Here is a 23,105-nt window from a genome sequence, read left to right on the forward strand (position 1 = left end):
CAAGAGGAGACTGGATAGGCACCTGGCTGGGGTCTTATGACCCCTGCCACCCCCAGTGCTGCTTCCTGTCCATGGCAGGGGGTCAGACTAGATGATCTGTCTAGGTCCCTTCCGACTCATTGATTCTATGAAAAACATTGTTTTGTATGAAATTACTTTAACTATAAAAGTATTTTGTAGAGCATGTAGCATTTGACATATCAAACAATGACAGAAATTATGTTTCACAGTAAAATCATTGAGCAAACAGTACTCTGCAAGTACAACAGTATATACAGATTACTTATCTTCACCAAAGTGTGCTAATACTTGATCTGTAATGTTTGATGTGGACTACTAAAATCTCAATACAGATCAAAACTTCTCTTCAGATCCTATTCAATGTATTTAAAAAAAATCACAAGGAGAGCCAGTAACATTAAACATTAGCAGAAAGTTTACATTATCAAGATCTAGATGTCTACATTCTACAAATGGTAAACTTAGTGTGGACAGACATAATAATTGATTTGTTCCAAATTGTTACTGACTGCGAAGAATTCTCAATTGAACTGTTCTCAAAGGTCAGTGATAGGGATCAGGTTCTCAATTGTGTGAAGTTCTGTGGCTCTGATACCAACAGGTGGGAACGAATACCTAGCTCAGTATTCCCTGGAATGGATGAATGTGGGATCAGTGCTTTCACCTGTGTTTTGGGAGTTCTGGGGTGGGGTGGTGGGGAGACCTGTAGCTGGGGGTGTTTTCACTTTTCTGCTTTCACTTCTTCCCCAAATTTAAGCTTCATAAACTTCAATACTTTGCAGTTGACTGGAGTCTGCTGCATCTTTGTTTGAATTTGGGGTGGTGGGGAGGGGCAAAAGGGGAAATCCACAATTTTTGCTTCCCAGGGCTGGAGGGGGAACATGATGAGGGGGCTGCAGTGGAATAGGAAGTGAGGACACATCTGTTCCTTGAACAAACTCATTGATTAAAAAAATTCCAGCAAAAGGAAAAATATAAAGGGGAAGAGGGCAATAGCATTCTGGCTGAATACCAGTTGCAGCAGTAAGGGATGATGGGAGCAGGGGGGCGGGGACAGACAATGCAGTGTGGGAAGCCTAGAGGACCAAACAGACCCATATCACAGAACATGTGGTGTCCACATGTAACACTGAGCTGATTCACAGTGAACTAGTTAAAAATTGAAATTAATTTTTTGGGTACATTTTTGAACTGTTTTAGATGGCTTTAAACCAGTTTAACAGGCTTGTATATCTGTCTGCTTTAGTTTAAACTACATTTAAACTATCCTAAGTGTTACGTGTGTCCATCGCCCTTCTCAGCTCCCTAAATCCCTGTTCAGCACCTCACTGAAAACAAATCTAGACAAGATTGGGAAGATTCTGCTGAAACTAGAAAAAGTCTTTAAAGAATCTTCCTCTTCTTCAACAACCCCTTGCACTGAATGTACTGGCCCTCAACTTTGGGGTCCTCTTATACTGCAGTATAAGGCATGACAGCTGCCTGTGTTGACATAATTGAACTAGATTTAAGCCACGTAGATCAGGTATTGAAATGTAGATGTGGCTAGGGCTGTTGACAAGAGGCCGCCTGAGGCCCAGACAGAAAGGGAGCCCGAAAATGGTAGGTTATGTTTCTGTTGTCAGAATATTATCATTATCTCGGGGGGGGGGGGGAGTTGATACTTAAAGTCATCTGGGGCCACCAGGAGTCTAGGTATGGTGCTGCATGTGGCATCCCAGAGATCAGCCCAAATCTCTGTCCCTAGCCTAGATTTACAGCCTGTTCAGAGCTCTATGCTGCTGCAGCTTGACTTAGGTGAGTAAGCTAGCTTGAAAACTAGCTTAGATATATCTATGAACTACAAGCTCCTGAAAAACTCCAGTGCAATTTTTCTCATGCTCAGCAATGCATCATTTTAGTACATTGCACTGACTTTCAATTGAATTCAGCACCTGATGCAAAGTTTCTCTCTTGAGGGAAGCAAGGGTTTTGGGGTGATATCTTTTATTGGACCAACTGTATAGTTGGAAAAGATAGACAGTCTTTGGGCACAAAGGGCCTTTCCCTAAAAAAAATGTAGCTTTTTGCATATTTCCTGGACTATCATGGCCACAACCTCTCTTTTGGTAGTAGTCTAATAAGCCCTCATTAACAGAGAGACTCAGACTTACTCTCATTGAGTGACTATGTTCTCCAAAGAATACAAATGTTCCTTTGAAACAATGAAATTTTCAAAAAAGGAAAAAAAAGAGGGAAGTGCAGTTTTGGGAGACAGAGCTTTTATAGGCACTACATCAAGACTATGGAATGTTATGCGAGATGAAATGTGAATTACAGTAAGATTTCTCAGCATTAACAAACTTGCAAAAACCCAGTATTCAAGTAGTTTTTTTGTTATTTTTTTAAAATCTGTCTGAAATTTACATCCTGTCATCTGAGGAGGAAGAAAGAAATGTGATTTTTAGTCATAGGTAGCTCTGAGACCCTGCAGTGATAGCATAAGAAAATGTAATATAAAAGGCCATAATGAGACAGGAACTGAACTAGATAAGTGTTGCAGATTCACTGGGATTTGGAAGGGAGGCTGAAAGGGAAGGAGAAATTAGATATAGAACAAAATAGAAATTATATATCCATTTGATCATCTTGCCCACACTCCATCAGTGCAGAATTGTTTTCTACAGTATGGGGTTCCAGGCCAATTTAAATGGTTTGAGCAATGTGTATAGATGCTTGGATAGCTTAGGATTTGGCGACTTTGTTTTACTCTGTTTTACTCTTGTTCTTGTTTTATCTCTATCTCTTTAATAACAAACCATATTTTGCTATTGTACTGGAAAATCCTGCAAAAAAGATTAAAATTATCACAAGCTATTTCATATTTTACACTATCTTCTCTGTAGCCGCCAGGCCTTGAACAGTTGCTCTCAGGCAGCTTTTGCTCGAGTGATAGGTGCAAGCGCCTCACGGGTTTGTGCTTTTGCCTGAGCTGATGTCTTCTGCTCAAGTCTTCAACCCTGTGCTCGCTTGCCACAATTTGTTGGACCTCAGTGTTCGGGGTTGTCCTGTGGGTGCACTTGTTGGCCTGTGGCTCACCCGGCGGTTATTCACAGGGCTCTGCCACCCCTACACCCTGGCTTCTTGCCTCCCGTGGAGAGATGTCTGTCCAGCAGCCGCCTCATTCTGTGGGGGGTGGGGAGGCATACATGACTGGAGCCTCGTATTCCAAGGCCCACCTAGCCGTCACCCTCCCCTTGAGGGAAAACCTAAGGACAGGACCAAACCCTCTGGGACTCCGTCCTGGCCTCACTATCTGGGGACCCACTTCCCCTCCTGTACACCTGTAGCCTAGAAAAACAACCAAAAAAAAAAAATGCCTCAACAAAATCACTGGGCAACCTGCCCCTCTGGCTTCCCTTCTACCCTTCCTGGGTCTCTAAGGGGAACAGGTATTCTTTTCCCTCCCGTAGCCTCAGCGTCTGTTCTCCCACCTGCTCAATGACCCATCCAGGTCCGGCGGTGATATCTGCCCTGACAGCAACCCCTCCGGGGTTCTCCCGGGGTCCTCTTCTCTCTGATGGAATTCAGTGTCCCATTGTCTCCACACTCCCACCTGCGGTCCACTTCATCCCCCCGGGTCACTCTAGCGATGTCCTCGTTCCGGACGTTCCTTCACCGTCTCATGTGAGCCGTCGTCAAGGGGCTCCGCTTCATTCTGCCTGTGCTTGCTTCAGCTGGCTCTGACCCCTGGGTCTTGTGGGGAGCGAATTCTCTGCTGCCGGCATCGGCAGTAGTTCTCTGCTGCCTCCGCAGCATGTGCTGCCATTTTTATACTTGCCAGCCGGCGTTTAACCCTGATGTCACTGGCCAGCTGCAGTGACTGACTGTTGCTGGCAGCTTCTAATGCAGTGGATCTCAACCTTTATAGACTTGAGTCAACCCTTGATAGACTGGAATGTGGAATGTGCCAGCTCTTAGTTTTCACTCTTTTTTGCATACAGAAAATAGGATAGTTTTTCTGTAACAAAGAACTCAGAAACACTGTGACTATGGATTTCTATTTATAATGTCTGGGTTTATGTTGCAAATCATGTTTGAAAACCTAACAGTGGCACCCCATGACAGCCTTGAAAAGATCTCATGGCACCCCAGGGTGTTGTGGCATGCTGGTTGAGAATCACCTTTCCACAGGTAAGCATGCCTGAAGGTTTTTACTTGTACTTGTTATGCACAGTTTTTCTTTGTTGTTTTTTTTTAAGAAACCAACATAATCCATCATCTTTTATTTAGTTTGAGGTTTAGGCTTACTGATTTCAGCTCAAGTAATAACATGTTGTTTTAAAATAATAAGAATTCCATTTATTCTTTAATTGTACTTTTAATGCATATTAAAAGTACAATTTAATTTGTACTTTTAATGCATATTATTTTAAAACATTCAAATATGTTACAGTAAACTATAAAAACAAGGGATGGAAAGGAAGTGTAGAACACTCCTATGTGTTTCTAAATCATCTCAGTATAGTATACAGATGCCATATACATCAGAAAGGATCCCACTTAAAAACAACCAACCAACCAAACACCACCAACAACACATTCTTCTTTCTATTTTTTGCCTTGGACTTGTTTTAGCTGATATTCTGAATGATCACAGGTTGCTGGTTCATGACTTGTATGACTGCATCCCCCTGAGCAGGGGCGTGTGGTAGTCATGGGGAAAAAAAGGAACAACACAAATCCATGCCGCTGCTTTTTACCCCAGTGCTTGCCCCTGAATGTAGGGTTAGCATGGGGAAAAATGCTCTGGGTGGGGTAGGGGAGACTGAGGCCAGCACCTGGGCTGGCCCCAGCTGCTTTATGGGCAGTCCTAGGGGCCTTCTGAGGCTCCAGTGGTGGTGATCCAAGTTTGCAGAACCTGTCCGGCAGCTGAAGCATGGCTCTGGCCAGCCAGGCTCAAGGTTCAGGCAGTACATGCTGCTGCCATGTACACTGCCCTGGTTTATTCAGGCATGGGGTTTTTTTACACTGGGATCTCTGGGTGTCAAAAAAACCCACTGCACTGCAAATTAGCAGGATGATGAACACCCACATGTGGCAAAGTACATGTGCACACTTGTCTGCATGTGGCAAACTACACGTGCCATAAAACCATACATGTGCGCTCATCTGTAGGTGCCCTATCAGGCCATATTGTAAGTCCCTTACTTGGGGAGATTGGTACAATAAAGAAAGTCTCTTACCCTGTTCTAAAACTAGCAATGCTGTTGAACTATTTCAGCAGGCTTTTAAGTCAGCCACTGACAGCTTCAAATCACAGTTTCAGTCAAAAGTGTTTGTATATGTGTAAATAACCTTTTAGTGCCCATGTGATTTTTTTTCATTGCCTTCCTTATAAAAAATGCCATTTTATAAATTGTATAAGATTTTCCAGCAGAAAATGGCTCAGAGGATGCATAATATATAAGAACATTTTTAGGTCGCTGATTAGAATAATTACTTTAAAATATTGCCACCTCATAGATATTTGCTGGACTTTACTATGCAAATAACTGTCTTCCTCAACACAGAGCCACAGACTGCATGGTGAAGAGGGTTCAACTACTCCTCATTCCTAAGGGTTTCTTCCGTATAAGAGTGCTGGCACATTTTTCCCACACTGTCCCATCAACTGCACCACAGGAACCAATGCTGTATCTAGGTTGTAAATGAAAATTTAATTTCCTACACCTTCAAGTCCTGTCCTGGCACCTACCTAGAGCACCAATTCATTTTTAAAATGAACATAACTGACAAACAGAACTGAAAGGAAAGCGATGCTTGTCTTTATTAACATGACTTTACATGTCCATGAACGTCCCCACAGCATTAGCTTTCACAAGCTGCATTTGTTAAACCTGCAATTTCAAGGTGCTCTGTAGTAGCATAACCTTAATGTTAGCTGTTCATGGTGTGTGTGAAACTCCAAAAAGAGGAGGTAGTTTATTGAATACATCTTAATTTTCAGGAAAAAGACACCCCCTTATCTTCCTACAATAATATTTTTCAAACATCCTAGTCATTTATCTTGACTGGACTCTTTAGAAAAAGACTTTTTCCATTAATGAGAAGTTGAAATACTACAGAACATTTCCTTTTCTATAAGTGGATATACTGACAGAGGGAGGCAGCATTTCTTAATGGTTAGAGCCTGATTCAGGTTTCCTAGGGTCTGCTCTCATCTCCCCAGTGACTCACAGTGTGACTTGGCATGAATCACTTCACCTATATGCTTTAAAACCCCCAGGCTGTAACTCATGGATAACAATCCCAATCTTTTAAAAAAGCATTTGATGTCTTCAATATGTAAGTGCTGCAGTCAGGACTATTACAGTTACATTATTCACTTCACAACAAAATATCCTTCCTTGTGTTTCATTATTCAAGCATATAAATAGCTTGTTCCTGAGCACTGTGTCGAAGGGGATAAGATCTTCATTTTATGAAACTCAAGTAGCTGCCATTAGCTCAGCATTCATTCATTTCAAACTATGACATTTCCTGATGTAACTCTATTAATACAGTTCCATCAGGGAAAATTTGTCCCATTGAGTTCATAATCCATTTTGAAGAACTTTGCATTAATTTTATAAAAGACCCAGAATTGCTCTAGGGGTTAGCTGTTGGCTGTATTACATACAAATGCATCATGCACCATTTTGAGATGTGGGTACAATTTGTGCTTGCTTTTAAGTTGAGGCAAAGTTCTTGTTCAAATTATGCAAGTGTCTTTTCATTGCTCCAGCTCTTTTTAGGTGAGTATTATGAAGAGTTATGTTATATTGGTCACTGGGAAAGAGTCAATTTCTAATAGTGCACAAGGGCATGTGGCTCACCTGTCCATTACTTTCCACTCAGTTGATGAAGCCTATGTTTTATAGGGGTTGACAGCAGAACTATTGAGGCATTGATATGGGTCTGGAAGTGCAAGTCTGAGCCCTTCTCAAGACTCTTGCTATGGCCTTCCACCAAATAGTCCAGCTGTAAAGCAGTACCTAGTCATTTTGACCAGAAAGACAAAGGCAGCTGGATGGGATGATAGACTGATCACTCCCTTGTGTGACAATGGCTACAGAAACTGGTAAGCCTTAAGCACAGTAACCTTGCCACTTGTCTTAGGAGGATCCTTGAAGGTAAGACTTAAGTATTTCTTACAGTTTATTCACCGAGGGTTTGCAAAGATCTGTCTAACCAAAGGAAGCCAGGTATTTTAGTTATGTACACTCTGTGTAAGATCCTCACTTCATACTCTCATTCTGAACCCATTACCTCCATGTGGTAATGGGTTCCTAGAGGCTAGGAACTGAAGTCATACACAAACTGGTATAAAAGCATTTTTAGATGTGTGTGCAACACAGCTCCCAGCACTGCGTTGTGTGCATTTGTATAAATGGCAAAATGTGAGTCAGGGCTGATAAAATGGTGGTGATGTGCTTTTGAACTAAAAAGCACCTTTGAGGTGTTTTAGTTCAAAAGCACACCATTGCCATTTTCCTAGTGCTGATGCACATTTTGCCATTTATACAAATGCATACAATGCAGCACTGGGCACGTCAGCTCGTGTGCTCAATTAATAGAGCCTGCTCCAACACGCTGGATCTCAGGAGTGTCACAGCACAAAAAAGTACATGTATCAATGCCCTAAGTGACTGGAAACTAGTCTCAATCTGCAATAGAACAGAAGTTCTGTGCACACAGACTAGTTTCAAAATAGCTGAACCCAGATTAAGATAGACTTGGATGGATGCAGTATTAGATATAATCAGTTTAGGTTAGATCAGTCTATCAAATTTCTGTTCCATATCCCCACCTGACTTAAATTAGGTCACAGTCCCCAGCATCCCAGAATGCTTTGTGGCTTTCTATTAACAACCCCTTTTGGCAGGTGGACTACCCTCTACCAGTGCTCCTCTGTTCCAGCCAAACCAGGCAGGTCTCATCCCTGAGCTGTCACAGAGCTGAGGCAGCAAAGCCTGTTCCCCAGCCCAGTGTCCTGCCTGAGCCTGTCATCCCAGTGCCCCCCACCGAAGTTGAGAAAACCCTAGCTGAGACTTGGGGGTGGGGGGCGGGGGAGGCTCACACCTCTTCCCTGTGAGTCAGAGGCAGAGACTTGCAGAGGGCAGGGCTGCAGAGCTGGACTGGCTGGTTGGGGATGGAGGAAACCCTCCCATGCGTGGGGTCTTGTGCAGCTCAGGGGGGCCAATACAGGGATGGGGGATCTGTCCATGGCTCAAGAACTTCAGCTCTGGGGGGTCTGAGACTGGGGCAGGGGGCTTCATTTCCCCCTCCTGCCTGTGGGTCAGAGGCAGAGACTCACTGAGGCATGGCTGTGCAGCCAGCCCAGCTGCGTGGGGAAGGAAATAAGGCACCCCTAGCTGAGCAGACCTCAGCCGAGGGGGTTCTGGGACTGGGGGAGGGAGGCTCTATTTCCACCACCCCCTGCATCGAAAGCAGGGGATTGGGAGCCTGTGCTGGCAATGAGGGATGGCCCCTGCCTGGCTGCACTCTCATGCCCTTGGTAACGTCCAGCACGTTGGAGCATGCAGATGCACCCCCACCTCCTTCTGGCCCCAGCATAGTGCAGGCATCTATCTTTCCCAGCCAAAGAGTAAACATAAGTTCTGTTCATTAACAGTCCAATCTATGCAGCTTAGAGAAACATGCAAAGTTTAGATTGATTCCCCCTTGGGCTTTTTGACTGTCTGTACTTAGCCAGAGTGACTTGTTCCTTATGTATTTTTTCCATCTAAAGAGGTGAGTGGGAATACTCAGAGACGACACATCGTTGTGATCTAGGGCTTTGTGTTGACCTTGTGTAGAGTGATTCTTAATGTTGCATTATTTGCATTTTATTAACTAAAGTATGCTTTTGTCTGCTTTTGTCCAGGTTCTCGGAATTTTGGGTTTTTCCCCTCTCCTTCTATTGGTTCCTTTGCATATATTCTTCATACTGAACTGTTACTGGCTTAAACACGTTCCTTGCCATTAACTAAGAAAGGCTGATTCAACTCAATGGAAGAAAGGAGAACAGCTGACGTTTAATTTCATTGGTGAAACAAAGCAGTAACTAGAGGAAGGCCTTTATTTACAGGCTATTTTCAGTAACAGATTTCTGCTGTCCTTCAGCTTCGTTATTTGAAAATTTTAAAATGTGTATGCCTCCCCCTATACTCCGATTATTTACAGCAGACCTTGAAGTATGCCTCCTCCGCAGCTGCCTTCTCATTCCCCTGATACAGATCAGGTGCATCAGTATCTTTATTGTATAGACACACGGGGAAGGATCTCTAGAGAAATTCTACCAGAACTTTGATAAATTCTGCAGCTCCATCGAACTGACTCTGGAATACTTCACCCAGAAAATTAATTTTCTAGACACTGTTATGAAGCTTTACAGTGGCCACATCACCACCATGTTGTATCAGAAACTCATCAATGGCAATTGCTACCCTCATGCTATCAGATTTCATCCTAGGCACATCACTAGATCCATTGTCTACAGCTGACCTCTATATTACAACCATATCTACTCTGATCCCACTGATCAGGGTGTAAACTTAAGGATCATGAGCAAGGATTCCTACAATTACAATACAAATTCACTCAAGACACAGTACAACACAAACCATTTAAATAAAAAAAGCCAGACTCAGACCCCACTCTGACCTGCTACAATAGCAATTTTGAAACAAGGATAACAGAATCTCTACGGTTGTCACCTACAGTGTCCAGGGTGGACACCACAGACTTATTATTAATATCCTCCAACCTCTCTTGGAAAATGATGAATATCTCAAGGTAGTCATGAGGGGAAAAACCTGTCCTGGCTTACAGGCAGACTCCCCAACTTTCAGCAGCATCTGCCAAGAAACAGATTACCTGACTCATATTCCCACTGAAGCGCAAGGCTTTGTAATGGACCCAGATGCAAGCTGTGACCCCAATATAAAGCACATCCTCACTGGATCAAATAACACATCATAACACTCATTCACCTGTACCTCTAACAACATCATGTATGCTACCACATGCTTACAGTACTCCTCTGGTGTATACATTGGACAGATGGGGCAATGCTTCGTGAAAAAATGCATGGACACTGAACTGACACAAGTTAAAAAAGCCTGGAAAAAGCCTGTCACAGAAAAGCCTGTGGCAGAACACTTTGATCTTCCTAGACATTCCATCACTGACTTCAGAATAGCTGTTTGTATACAGTGAAACTTTAAAAGCCTATTTGAACATGAAATTGCAGAGCAAGACTGGATTGTGTGATGTCTGGTCTAAACAGGGACTATGGATTCTTATCCCATTGCCTGGATTAGCTTTTGTAACCTCTTTGTCCCAATGGGTTTATGTAAGCAGCATAGCTTGCTGATTTCTGCAGAGGAGTTTTGCTCCCGCAGGAGCTCCTCAGTTAGTCCTGCCAAATAAAGCATAGTCTTTCAGCAGCAAACCAATGAAAAAACAAAACAAAGCCCTTCTGCCCTATTCTGGGCAGTCTGGCTCTGACCCCAGCACAGCAGCTTGATAGCAAGCTTGTTCTGCTCACAGCTTGCCTCCTGCTTACAAACTGTTCCCTCCCCATTTTGCTCCCTTTTTGCTCTCTTCTCTGGGGTTTTAAGCTCTTAGTGGGACACTCCCTCATTATCCAAATGCTCTACAATTGGCCTCTCTCAACAGGGCTGACTGCTCCCTCCTAAAAGGACAGATTGCCCTATTATGGTTTATTGACAACCTGAATTGGGCTTGTCCTTTCACAGCATCCGATGAAATAAGCTCTTGTTTGCTGATTCAGTTAGTCTGTAAGGTTCCTATCTACCATGCCTTCTTTAAAACGTTAGTTTTATTTATGTGATGTGGAACAACTCCAGGTGCTGAAAAATATCAATAGATAAGTACACAGCAATGTAGGAATGAATGAAAAATGGTCATTATGGAGTAGGGTAAAACTTTCTGAAATACCAAAGTGACTTAGAAACCCATCAACTTACAGTGAGATTTGAACTGCTAAGTCACTTGAGCACTTTTCAAGGTATTATGTTTAGTGCCTACAAAGGTCTATTTTCAGCATTAAAGTGGGATAAGCAGTTGCTCTGATTCACTTATGAACCAGCTGGAGCAATAGGTATGGGCTGAGACATTCCAAATGGCCAGCTAGGGCATATCTACACATGCAAGTACGTGCACTTGCAGCAACTCAAATATCAGTGGCACAAATTTGTGCTGGAAATCTGTGCCTCAGCACACGTGTCTGAACATGCACTGTGGTGTGGGGAAAATTGTGCTGCTAGGGGCAAATTGAACCTGCCTAGCTCCTCCTGGGACTTCAGCCAGGGGGAACTAGAGGCTAGGACCAGCACCCCTGCTGGCACCAGCATTATAAAAAGCCCTGGCAAGCAGTTCAGGGCTACTTGCCTTCAGGAGCTTCTGAGACCCAGTCAGTTGGTATTTGAGGACACTAGTGCCAGCTGTGCCACAGTCCTCTGTGCCAGCTGGACTGCTACAGCAGCCCCAACCTAGAGTGGCCCCTGCACCCTCTACCCACTGCAGAATTCTGGCAGTGACCTGCTGACACTTGTGACAGCATCCATCCCCTTTTACCTGTGGCCTCATGGCTGTGTGACTTCCAGACCTGCACAGTCCAGGGCAGACCCTGGGTGTCAGGCAGGCCCCAGAACAACCCAGGACAGAGCCTGGATTCCAGCCTTCTCTTGAGCCACTGCTGCCAGCAATGCCCCACTTTTATTTTCTCCAGCACACTTAAGTAGCATGCTGGAGCAGCAGGGGCATGCAGCAGCACTCTGGTTGGATGTTGGAGCATCTCCTTGGAGGACCCAGCCTCCAGCTGCTTCTGAGCATGCTCTGAGTGTACTCCCCATGCTGCTTTTTTCATGCCAGAATTCCCCAATATCAAAAATGCCAGTGCATTTTTTTATGCCAGGATTCCTCAGTATCAAGTTTAGAGTCTGTGCTGCATATTTGCAGTGCAAGGAACATTTTCTAGTTCATGGCATGCCTTCTGTGGCATCTCAAAAAGCTTTGAGATGCCACATGATATGCATGCACGCTTGTGTGGATGCAGCCCTAAAGGCTGTAGTATTGAACTAAGGCTTTGGATTCTTCAACAATGAATGGATGTTCTGGGGAGGACAACTGCTATCAAGAGATGGATCCATCTAACCAGAATGGGAAAGAGAATATTTTGGCATTATCTGGCCTACCGAGTAAGAGGGGCCTTAAACTAGGTTCCACAGGGGATGGTGAACAAAACCCTACAGCAGGAGAGCAAATCATTCAGAGCAGAAAGGACCAGAAGAAGCAGCTCAACTGTAGGAAAGGGACAGAGGAACACAAGACAAACAAGAAATTCAAAAGTGAAATAGGTTGAAACGCAAAATATGTCTGATGCATGTATACAAATGTAATAAGTATGGTGAACAAACAAGATAAGTTGGAAGTCACAGCCTGTAAAAAGAATGATGATCTGACTGGTATCAGAGAGACATGAGGGCAGCTCTTATGACTAGAGTGTGAACATTGAGGGATAGACTGTTTTGGAAGCACAGAGTTGAGACAAAAGCTGTTGGTGTCACCTTCTATGTCAAAAATACATACACTTGTTTCCTAGTTCAGGAGGAAGAAGATAGAAGACCAGAAAGTATTTCAGTGAAGATAAAAGGTGAAAGATACAGAACTGATATAAAAGTGAGGATTTATTATAGGCCACCAAGTCAAAGGGAATGGTGAATGAGGCACTCTTTATGGAGTTGACAAAATTATCCAAAAGCCATAAGATGGTACTGATGGGACATTTCAATTTTCCTGACACCTGCTAGAAGAACAATACAGCCAAACTAGCTGCAACCATAAAACTAACAAGGATTACTTGGATAAGGAATAAAACAAGGTGAGAGAGAGAGAGTGTGTCAAAGAGCTTTTGATAGGTCTGAATGGATTCAAGTTAGCAGGTTCTGATGAGCTTCAAACCAAGGTAATAAAGGAACTGGCCAAGGATATCTTGGAGCCTTTGGCAATGATAGTCATGAAATCATGGGAGAGTACCAGAGGACTTGAAAATGGTCAACATAGTGCCCCTGTAAAAAGGCAAAAAGGAAGATCAGAGGAATTATGGACTACTTAGCCTCACCTCAGTACCCAAAAGGGTATTTGCAAACATCTGAAGGAGGAAAAACTGAGCACAGATGTCTGTCAGGGCCTCTAGTCAGTCAGGCCTGGCTAGGCCAACCTCTTAAGCTTCCACCTCACCTCAATACTGAGCCAATGTGACTGCCCCAGTTCTCTGTAACTGGATTGGCTGCTTGAGTGCCAGTCAAGCCATTTAAGCACACCTGGAGTCTCAGGCTGCAGGCACACCTTTACAACAGCCTCAATCTGGTCCAGCAAGCTTCATGTTCATTGCTCTCTCTGGTTATCTTGGCTTCTGACTCAACTTTGGCTTTCCCTGACCCTGCTCTTGGAACTTCCCTGGAAGTTGACGCCTGACTCTCCCAACTTCTGATTTTGGCTTGCAACCTAGACTATGTCTCTCGGATCTCCCTCTCGACTCTCTTGGGATCTGGCCCTGTGCTCTCAGCTTCACTGATCTGGACCTTGACCTCATGCCCTAGTAACCTATATCCCCACCTAGCTGACCTCCTGGTTGCCCTTCAGGGTCTGTCTACCCGAAGGCCTGGCTGCCTATGTCTTAGCCGAAACCTCACAGTATCCAACATGGATTTACTAAGAATAAATGGTGTCAAACAAACTTGATTGCCTTCTTTAACAAAGTAACTACTTGGATGGATAAAGGGAATGCTGAGGACATCATGTATCTGAACTTCAGAAAGGCTTTTGCCAAGGTCCCACGTGACCTTCTCATAAAGACAAAACTACTGTAAGATGGATAGACAACTGTATCAATAGCCACAAGCAACGGGCAATTATAAATGGATCCATGTCAAAATGGCAGGAGGTTTTGAGTGGAGTTCCACAGGGGTCTGTCCTGGGCCTAGTGCTGTTTAATGTGCTTATTAATGATTTTGATGCTGCAATTGAGAGCTTATTGAGCAAGCTGGAAAATAACCTGACATTGGGAAGGATTGTGAATACACTGGAGGATAGGAAAACAACAGAAAGGAAAACTGAGATGGAGCTAACAGGATGAAGTTCAATGCTGACAAATGCAAGGTGCTACACCTCAGGAAGAATAATTTAAAAAAACCACAAAAACAAAATCGGTGACACCTGGCTGGGTGGCAGGACTATGGAGAAGGATCTGGGAGTCTTGGTAGACTGCATACTCGATGCTAATCTTCAGTGTGATACAGCCACACAAAAACCAAATGTGGTTTTGGGGTGCATGCATAGAAGCATTACATGCAAGACATGAGAGGTGAGTACCTCTCTACTTGGCACTGATTAGGCCTCATCAGAAACAGGTGAAAAAAATAATAAAGGGCTTGGAAGGCATACAAGGAGAGGTTGAAGGAAATAGATTGCAGAAAAGGTACGTAAGAGGAAGGAAGATAGTATTCTTCAAATACTTGAAGAGCTGCCATAAAGAAGAGGGAAAATACATTTTCTCTCTTACCACAGAGAACAGAACATAAACCAGTGGCTTGAAGTTGCAGCAAAGTAGGTTTAGATGAAATATAAAAAACCCCAAACCTTCTTCATTGTAAAAACAGTGAAGCAGTAGAATAGATTCCCTAGGGAAATTGTGGGCACATCATCACTTGAGCTGTTCAAGAAGGTGGACAGCTGCTGATCTAGTCACAGCTATGCCTATACTCTACTATGGACATTCCCTATGCTTTGATAGTTGCCACATGGGGCTGGGAGGCAATTTTTTTCCTCTTCAGCTATGTCAGAGTTTATTTTTCCAAGCCTTCCTCAGAGGCATTGAGTGTTGGCTGCAGCGAAGGCTGGGTATTAGGACTAGGGATATGCCAGTGCTCCATAAGGAGAATATATCATCTTTAGTCACTGAATATTTTGAAAACATGATTCTTGTATAGAAACAGGACTGGACCATGATGACCTACAGGTGCTTGTTATGTGAGTACAGGAAAATTTTACACAAAAAAATCTCACCTATGTAGTGGCTCTGCAAAATCTTCCCATTGTAGCAGTGCCTTCATGTTCCTAAGACACAAATCTCCCCAAAATAGATGAGAACATTACCCTTTCTCTGTGCTGTGTACCCCCTGCCCTTCCCTCTCCCTCCCCATCTACTTAAGATATTCATAAAAAGAAAGAGGACCATTTGTATCAGCCTTGTAGCAACACAATACACATGATGGGCGTGAGAAACAAGTCTTATTCAATTTGGATTCAGCCCAAATCAGGGACAGTGATTTGATTTGTTGATTCTGATCACTGTCCCCAATTCGATTCAGCCGAATCCAGATCTAAATAGTCAATGCTGATTCAGAGAATCAGTGATTCAGACATAGACACAGCTTTAAATGTTTTTTCTATATACCTCAAGGTACCAGCATGGCTTGTAAACACTATGATGCTAGGGCAGATGGAGCATCCCCTAGGAGCATGGGGAGTGGGGCTCCATGTGCTTGGTGGCAAAACTGGAAGTGGACCAGAAGTACTTCTGGTGATAGTCCATGCCCCCCAGACCCAGGAGGCACCAGTTGCTGAGCCGGGGGGGCGGGGGGAATGCTCCCTGGTGGACCCAGAAGTGGTTCGGAAGTGCTTTTGGTCCAGTTCCAGGTCTGTTGCTGAGCACACTGGGGAGTCCCCCATGCTCCTGTGGGAGGCTCCATCTGCCCCAGCATCACAGCATTGATGAGCCACTTGGTACCTTGAGGTATGTAGAAAAAACATTTAAAGCTGTGTCTATGTCTGAACCTCTGAATCTTTCTGAATTGATCTGGAGGGTTCTTATTTGATTCAGAGAGATTAAAATGTCTCCTAATTAGATTCAGATTCGGAGATTCAGCCACCAAATCAAGCTGAATCTTCATTGAATCAAATCAGGGACCGAAGTTTTACACAGCCCTAATACACATACCATTTTGGGCACTAACCAGCACTTAAAAAGACTATCTCTCTCTGAGACACCAATTCACCCCATTTTTCTTGAAGTGAGGGGACTCTTGCCAAAAGCTCTGACTCATGAGCAGGAATCCTGGTTTTCTCTGATAAAAAAAATCCTGAATTTTTGGGTTAAAAAAGTGACCCCAAATCCACAGTTTTTCATGATTAAAATGAAAGAAATGTTTGGTCCTCCTTTCCATAGAAAGGGCTGGCCTTACTCACCCAGAAATCACTCTCCACAGGCAATCAGTAAGGAGAAAAAACAACAAAAAAAAGAAAAGAATTGTGCAAGCAAAAGTGACCATAGTTTCAGAAGCAGGAAGAAAAAGACAAGAAAAGTGTTTTACCCTCTTATCTGGCTATATACTCTATCCTTCATGAGAGATCTGGCAGTCTCTCCAAGATTCAGTCTTCCTGTTGATTCTGCCAGCCCTGGGTGCTGGGGCCATTGAAACTCCAAAGCCTGAGAGCCAAATATCATGATTCTCTCATAGCTAGACTCTAACCAGCCTCCAAAGCCAGTTCCTCACTCCCTCTCCTGCCCACACCAGCATTATCCTAATTGCTCACCAGAATCCTCTAGAAAGTTCTGGTCACTCTGCAGTTCCTGGACTTCCTCTGGCTGGAAGGCCATTTCTCCCAGATGCCTTTTCTATAGAAAATTTGATTTCCCATTACAGGCAGACATTGCCTTGGGTGTGTGCAAAATACCTCCTTTGATTATCTTCCAGTCAAATCATCAAATTATAAAAGTGCGTTTGTATGAAATGCTATAATACTTACAGATATGAAAATGGCAAACTGAACCCAGCTTCTCACTAGCTACAAATAGAGACTAAACGACATAGGAGTAAATCTAATTTGGGAAATTATCCATGCATGCCACACAGTGAACCCCAAAGAGAACTTGGAGTTCTCTTGGTATTGGGGTGAATCCATGACACTGATACTTGCACAGTAGGGGTGTGCACAACTTCGGTCACTGATTCGATTCAGAGAAGATTCGGCCCAATTTGGATTGAATCTCCAAATCAAATTGGGAGACCAAAAAAACCCCTCCAAAGAGATTTGGAAAAGATTTAGAAAAAATGACATAGTTATAGGTATTTTAGTGATTCCCCATTATAGTCTATGGCCAAATCTCTTAAATCTCCAGATCAGTGCTGAATCTTCCAAAGCTTATGTGGCTGAATTGATTCAGGACAGTGATCCGAATCTCCAGATCAAATCACTGTCTTCTGAATCAGCCAAATCTGAATCAAATACTTCCCTATTTGCATATTGTAGAGACTTAAGCTTGTATATTCTATTTTAAAACACATGGTCATAAATCTCAAGTGTAGCCTAAACTTCATCACCTAAATCTGCACTTATGCCAGTAGCCTGTTTTTCTGAGGCAATTTGGAGCTGCAGGTCTCCACTACCCATGAAAACAGGTACCTAAATGTGAATTTAAGTGGATTTTTTTTTGGATAAATTTGTTTTATTACATTTAACATTACCAGTTTCATAGGAATGTTATAAATACACAAAGACACAAGAACCAATTTGAAAAAAAGGGAAGGAAGACATCAACTATGATTATAAGTCAAAAATGTTATTAGAATACCACAGGGGAAACAAGGAGGAAACTATTAATTCTGGGATATGTTGCAACTAAAATAGGTGGTAGTGTAATTTTGTTTGGTGGCAAAATAGTTTATTTAAATTACCCTTTTAAAAGCTAAATTCCAAAGTCTCTTTTGGTGACTAGTTTTCGGGACTGCAGGAGGTGGACATGTGTGGTACCCATAACCATTATTTTTCTGCTTGGAAATAAGCTGTAATTTTCAAATGGCAGCACACAGACATAGCATAAAGGGAAATGATTAAAATCTTACCTAATGCTGTTCTTGCTGGTGTGGCATCTTTTTTAATCCAGAATGACACCCAGGAAAGAACAACAGTTAATATACAGGGAATGTATGTCTGGATAGTGAAGTATCCCATTCTTCTACTTAAGTCGAAGTAGATCGTCATGACTATGTAATCACCTGTAACAATAGTACAGAAAAAAATGATATTGTGATGAGTTCAGCCGCTGATCAATTTTAGAATAAAATTTACAAAATATTAAGCATATCAAAGATTTTCATGTGTTCATCATATTAGTGCATCAGTGCACTAATACTGATGTGCAATGGAAAGGAATTACCAGTTTCTTATCTCTTTGGTAGATAATGTCATTTTTTGGACAGCTGGTGTGACATAGAAAAGAGAAACCTGATATTCATGAGTAGGTTTTCCAAAGGCATCTCAGCTACCTGAGGACTGGAATTTCCATTGGAATCTATGACAAGAACTATCAAACTACCATTCTTCCTCAAATTCAGCAACTGTTTCACTCCAATTCCCATCCCCTTCCATCCCAATACCAAAATTCAAGTATGGCTGGCTTCAAACAGTCCCTTCTGAAGCAGTAAATAAGTTCCTTGGATCTTTATGAGAGATGAATTTGGTAGCCATGTTGGTCTGAAACAAGAAGAAATGCAAAAACCTTTGGTTTGGAAATCATGGGTGTCTGGTCCCTCTTGAGTCAGGGGGGCACATGCCCCCCCGACACCAGTCAGCAACTGGGGAGGGGTCCCCCATCAGCCGATCCTGCTGTCTGGGGGAGTGCCCCTGGTGGCCAATCCCGCTGGCTGGGGGTGGGGGAAGTCCCCCATGGCTGATCTCACTCACCGTAAAAGTGGCCATGCCACTTCTCGAACTCCCACGGCCACTTCTGGAAGTGGCACAGCCACTTTTGCTGGTGGCCCTGCTCCCCGGCCAGTGCTCCTACCTGCCCCCCTGCCTACCAGTTACACTGGCAAACTGACAGGGGGTGCACCAGTGCTCTCAGGGGGTGCACATGCACCCCTGTGTACCCCCTACACATTGCTCCTGTCAGAAATGATACCTTTTATTAGACCAACTAGGAAATTGAAAAAAAAAAAAATCTTTTTTCTGCAAGCTTTCAGGTTCAAACACCCTTTATCAGGCTCTGGGGAAATTAAAGATAGTAAAAATAAATGTCATTTTTGCACAGAGGGAGCCGGATACAGAAGCCTGTCAGAAGCCCAGAGGTCCATGAGAGTGTCTCTTTGAGTTGTTCTGAGTTGCTCTTTGTTGTATAGATCAGGTAGGATTCCTTCCTTGGAAGTAAAGGAATCTTTAATTTTCCCAGAGCCTGGTAAAGGGCATTTGACCCTGAAAGCTTACAGAAAAAGATTTTTTTTTTGCAGTTTCCTAGTTGGTCTAATAAAAGGCATCATTTCTGAACCAAGAGCTCTAGACTTTTGCATTTCTTTTTGTCTCAGACCAACATGGCTACAAAATACTTCCCTGAAACATGGAAGATGCCAAATTTTAGCTGATTTTGGATTTTAAACTTCATTGCAAAACAACAAGAAAGATTTTTAAATTTTCCTGCTTGCCATCTGACACATCCAGGAAAAGAATCCTACCTGATCCACACAACAAGGAGCACCTCAGAACAACTCACAGAGACACCCTCATGGACCCAGAGGGACAGACTTCCATCTCCAGCCCCCTCTGTGGAAAAATGATGTTTATAAGGACATTTGAGGCTGAAAGCTTGCAGAATTTTTTTTTCCAGTTTCCTAGTTGGTCTAAGAAAAGGTATCATTTCTGAACCAAGAGTTCTAGATTTCTGCATTGCTTTATGAGAGATGAGGCACACAAGCTCCCTTCCCAAAAGTTTATAACTCATTCATTGACACTGAAAGCTCAATTGGTGGAAACTCTATTCATTCCCTGTTTGACTAACCCAAATAATTTAATCTGGATTAAAATAACGGTGACATTAAGGTTCCTCAGTAGATTTCAACATGCGCTTACCCAAACTACTTTGTCTTCACTCCTACTTTAACCTTTATTAAGGACACATCTTTCCTTGCACTGTAGATACCTCTTCAGCCTCACACCATGGTTTCTGCCACATGATCATATGACACAGTACAGCCCAGTCTTCCAGGGAGCTTTAATATAATATTAAACATTGGTATTGATAATATTTCAATATCCCCAATTTAGTAATGAATGTTTCATGTGGCTTAGTCAAATATATGATGCCATCGTTATTATATTTCTGGTATTTTCTTAATGTTCTGTAAAGTGTTGAAACTAGAATTTGCGTATCTTTGAAATGAATGCAAGTAAATGACTTGATCCTGGCAGGTGCAGCAAGTTAATAATTTTTCCCAGTAATTAAATACTTAGCTGTCATGTAATTCTTAAATCTCAAAGCCTTTTCAAAAGGATGGTAAGGATCACTTTCTCCATGTTTTTTAAAATCATACACACACTTAAAGATGCACATATGTGCCTTTGGGAATTTTTAAAATGAGATTTGGCATCATACTTCCTACCCATTTGTCTTTCTGGGACATGGAAATGCAAAAGATTGAACTGATTTGTCCAAAAAAGTTACATAGCTAGTCAGCAACAAAGAACCCTAGTCTCTTGACTAGGTCATTACTCTATCTACTATCTTCAAACAAAACTCTTAATGTTGGCCAGTGTGAATGGAACGTAACAAAAAAGAAGCAACAGACAGACACATGGCTATTTTCAATATTGTCTGGGGGTTTTTCCCCCCTCCTGGAGCTCCCAAGAAAGGGTTAATTCTTGTGTTGTTAAGACCACATTGAAAAAGGATGATCCTTCCTTTAAAAATTCAAATGCATATTGATGTAAAAAAAAATCTACTTCCTTAACAAATTCTGTTTCCAAATGGGAATGTTGACAACACCACAGATACGAGGCCTCTATTCTTTCTCTTCCTACCCCCAAACAAACAAACAAAAGCCCAAAAAGGTGATTTACCTTAAAACAATTAACTACAATATCCTTTCAGGTCTTTGTAGTATTTTGTTTAATCAGTGCTGGAACAGTTCACTGCCACATGACTATGAATGAGATAGTGGCACAGATGAACAAATCCCTGGAGGTATTTCTGTTATTCTCTCAAGTAGAGGCATAATGGTTCATTGAAAGTTGAGGCAGATTAAAGTCTAATAAGGAAAATGCATATAATCTTCTAATAACAGAAAGCGTATGAATAAATGCTTTGTAAGACACTGAATGTTTTTTTGGCTGTGATTAAAGATTACATTGGTTATATTAAATTTTGTGAAATGTCTTTCATGCACATGGTCCCTAAAAGCATTACAAGTGAGAGAAAGACTGAAATAACCTTTAACCAAGTTAAAAGAAAATGAAAGAAAAAAGGTGAAAAACATGTTTTATAAATAAAGTATGCATGATTAATGGATAACTGATAATGTGGAGACATCCCAAAAGGGAATGCATGAAGGAGCTACATGGGAGAAATTGACACATTTAATAAAGAGAAAGAGAAGACGATAAAAACAATGAAGAGAAGCAGAGAGAGATAGCATTATTTAAAGAGGCTGGGGAAAGTGCAATGGAATAATTAAAAATAAAAGGCAACCATGTTGAACTTGGAAATTAATAGGGGGCCGGTGGATATGTTGCAAATAGACTGCACACAGGCTGTTTGTCCACCCTTCCTTCTGAAAAAAATATTCTGCAAAAAAAAGTCTGTTTTCTGTCCTTAAGAGCTGAGTATTGCAGTCAAGAATGGAATATGGCACAACAATATTTGAAGCTGGAAGGAATGAATACACAGATATAGACTGCAGCACAGATACTGTAGATGTAATATGATAAGCAGACATATAGGCACAGATATAGACAATTTAGTGTAAAAAATCAGGCTAAGTGAAGGGAAAAGTTTCAAAGAGAGAATGAAAGGGTAGCTGTGTTTGAGGATGTTATTCTTGCACAGGGGAGAACAAAACCGCAGAAAATAATAAAACGAAAAAGAATCTTCAGGAACCTTGAGAAAAAACATATCCAAAGGCAAGCCCAAATCCCTCTAAAGAGGAAAACAACTCCCCTTCCTTAAGGTCATAGTGCTATATTTTGAGGCTCAATCTTGTTCTCCTCAAGAAGATATTATCTGGGAATGGCAAAAGGTAAAATAGAGAGCATCCTTGTTGCTACGTGTGGCAACACAGTGCCGTAGGAGGGGTGTATGGTTCTGAGAGTGGGTGGGGGAGCATGCATTTCCAAGAGCTGGGGGCTGGGAGAATATATGGCTTTGAGAGTGAGGGTGAGAAGCGGGGGAGGTTCAAGAGACAGGGCAGGGGTATAGGTCCTGAGTGGAGGGGTATGGATTGTGATGGGGCGAGGGCATGTGGGATAGCAACCTTACCCATTCAAGGAACTCCTAAACAGTCCCTGGCAGAGCTGCTCCTGCCACTGCTGTTTGCTCTGCCTGCCCTGGCTGTTGCTCTTAAAATAGTAGCAAGAGCAGTAACCAGGGACTGTTTTGGAGTTTGTGGCATAGGTATGCTGCTGTGGAACAGACTCTGTGGGGTGCTGTAGGGGTGATTCTGGGACCCCTCCTTAGTACCTGGGATGAATGTCCCCCTGCCCCACCCCTAGTTACGCTATTGGCCAACACACTTGAGTACAAACACAGATATTATTTGTATTACAGTAGCACCTGGCAAGAGGCCAATTTTGCTCTTCATCGTTTCATAGTTAGTAGGGTCAGAAGGGACCTCAGCAGATCATCAAGTCCGACCCTCTGCCTTAGCAGGAAAAAGATACTGGCGTCAAACGACCCCAGCGAGGTGTTTGTCTAGCGTTGTGTTAAAGACCCCCAGGGAAAGAGCGAGCACCACTTTGCTTGGAAGTTGGTTCCAGGTCCTAGCTGCCCTAACAGTGAAGTAGCGCCTCCAGATGTCTAATCTGAATTTACCCTCTGCCAGCTTGTGACCGTTATTCCTAGTCACTCCTGGCAGTGCTTGGGGGAACAGGGACTCCCCCAGTGCCTGCTGGTCCCCTCTGACTAGTTTGTAACAGGCCACTAGATCCCCCCTCAGCCTTCTCTTGTGGAGGCTGAACAGGTTCAGGTCCCATAGCCTCTCCTCATA

General features: G+C 42.8%; 1 protein-coding gene across 1 annotated transcript in view; it reads right to left on the bottom strand.

Annotated features, from left to right (window-relative positions):
• LOC109305469 (gamma-aminobutyric acid receptor subunit gamma-3) overlaps nt 1-23,105 on the bottom strand; it is a 283,352-nt gene that overhangs the window by 17,933 nt on the left and 242,314 nt on the right. The window contains exon 5 of the mRNA XM_019528473.1: nt 17,979-18,131. Coding sequence (XP_019384018.1) covers nt 17,979-18,131 — 153 coding nt within the window. The remainder of the gene's footprint in view (nt 1-17,978; nt 18,132-23,105) is intronic.

This window comes from Crocodylus porosus, unplaced genomic scaffold, assembly GCF_001723895.1.
Source record: "Crocodylus porosus isolate Cpor-Errol unplaced genomic scaffold, CroPor_comp1, whole genome shotgun sequence".
In the NCBI taxonomy this organism is placed as follows: domain Eukaryota; kingdom Metazoa; phylum Chordata; order Crocodylia; family Crocodylidae; genus Crocodylus; species Crocodylus porosus.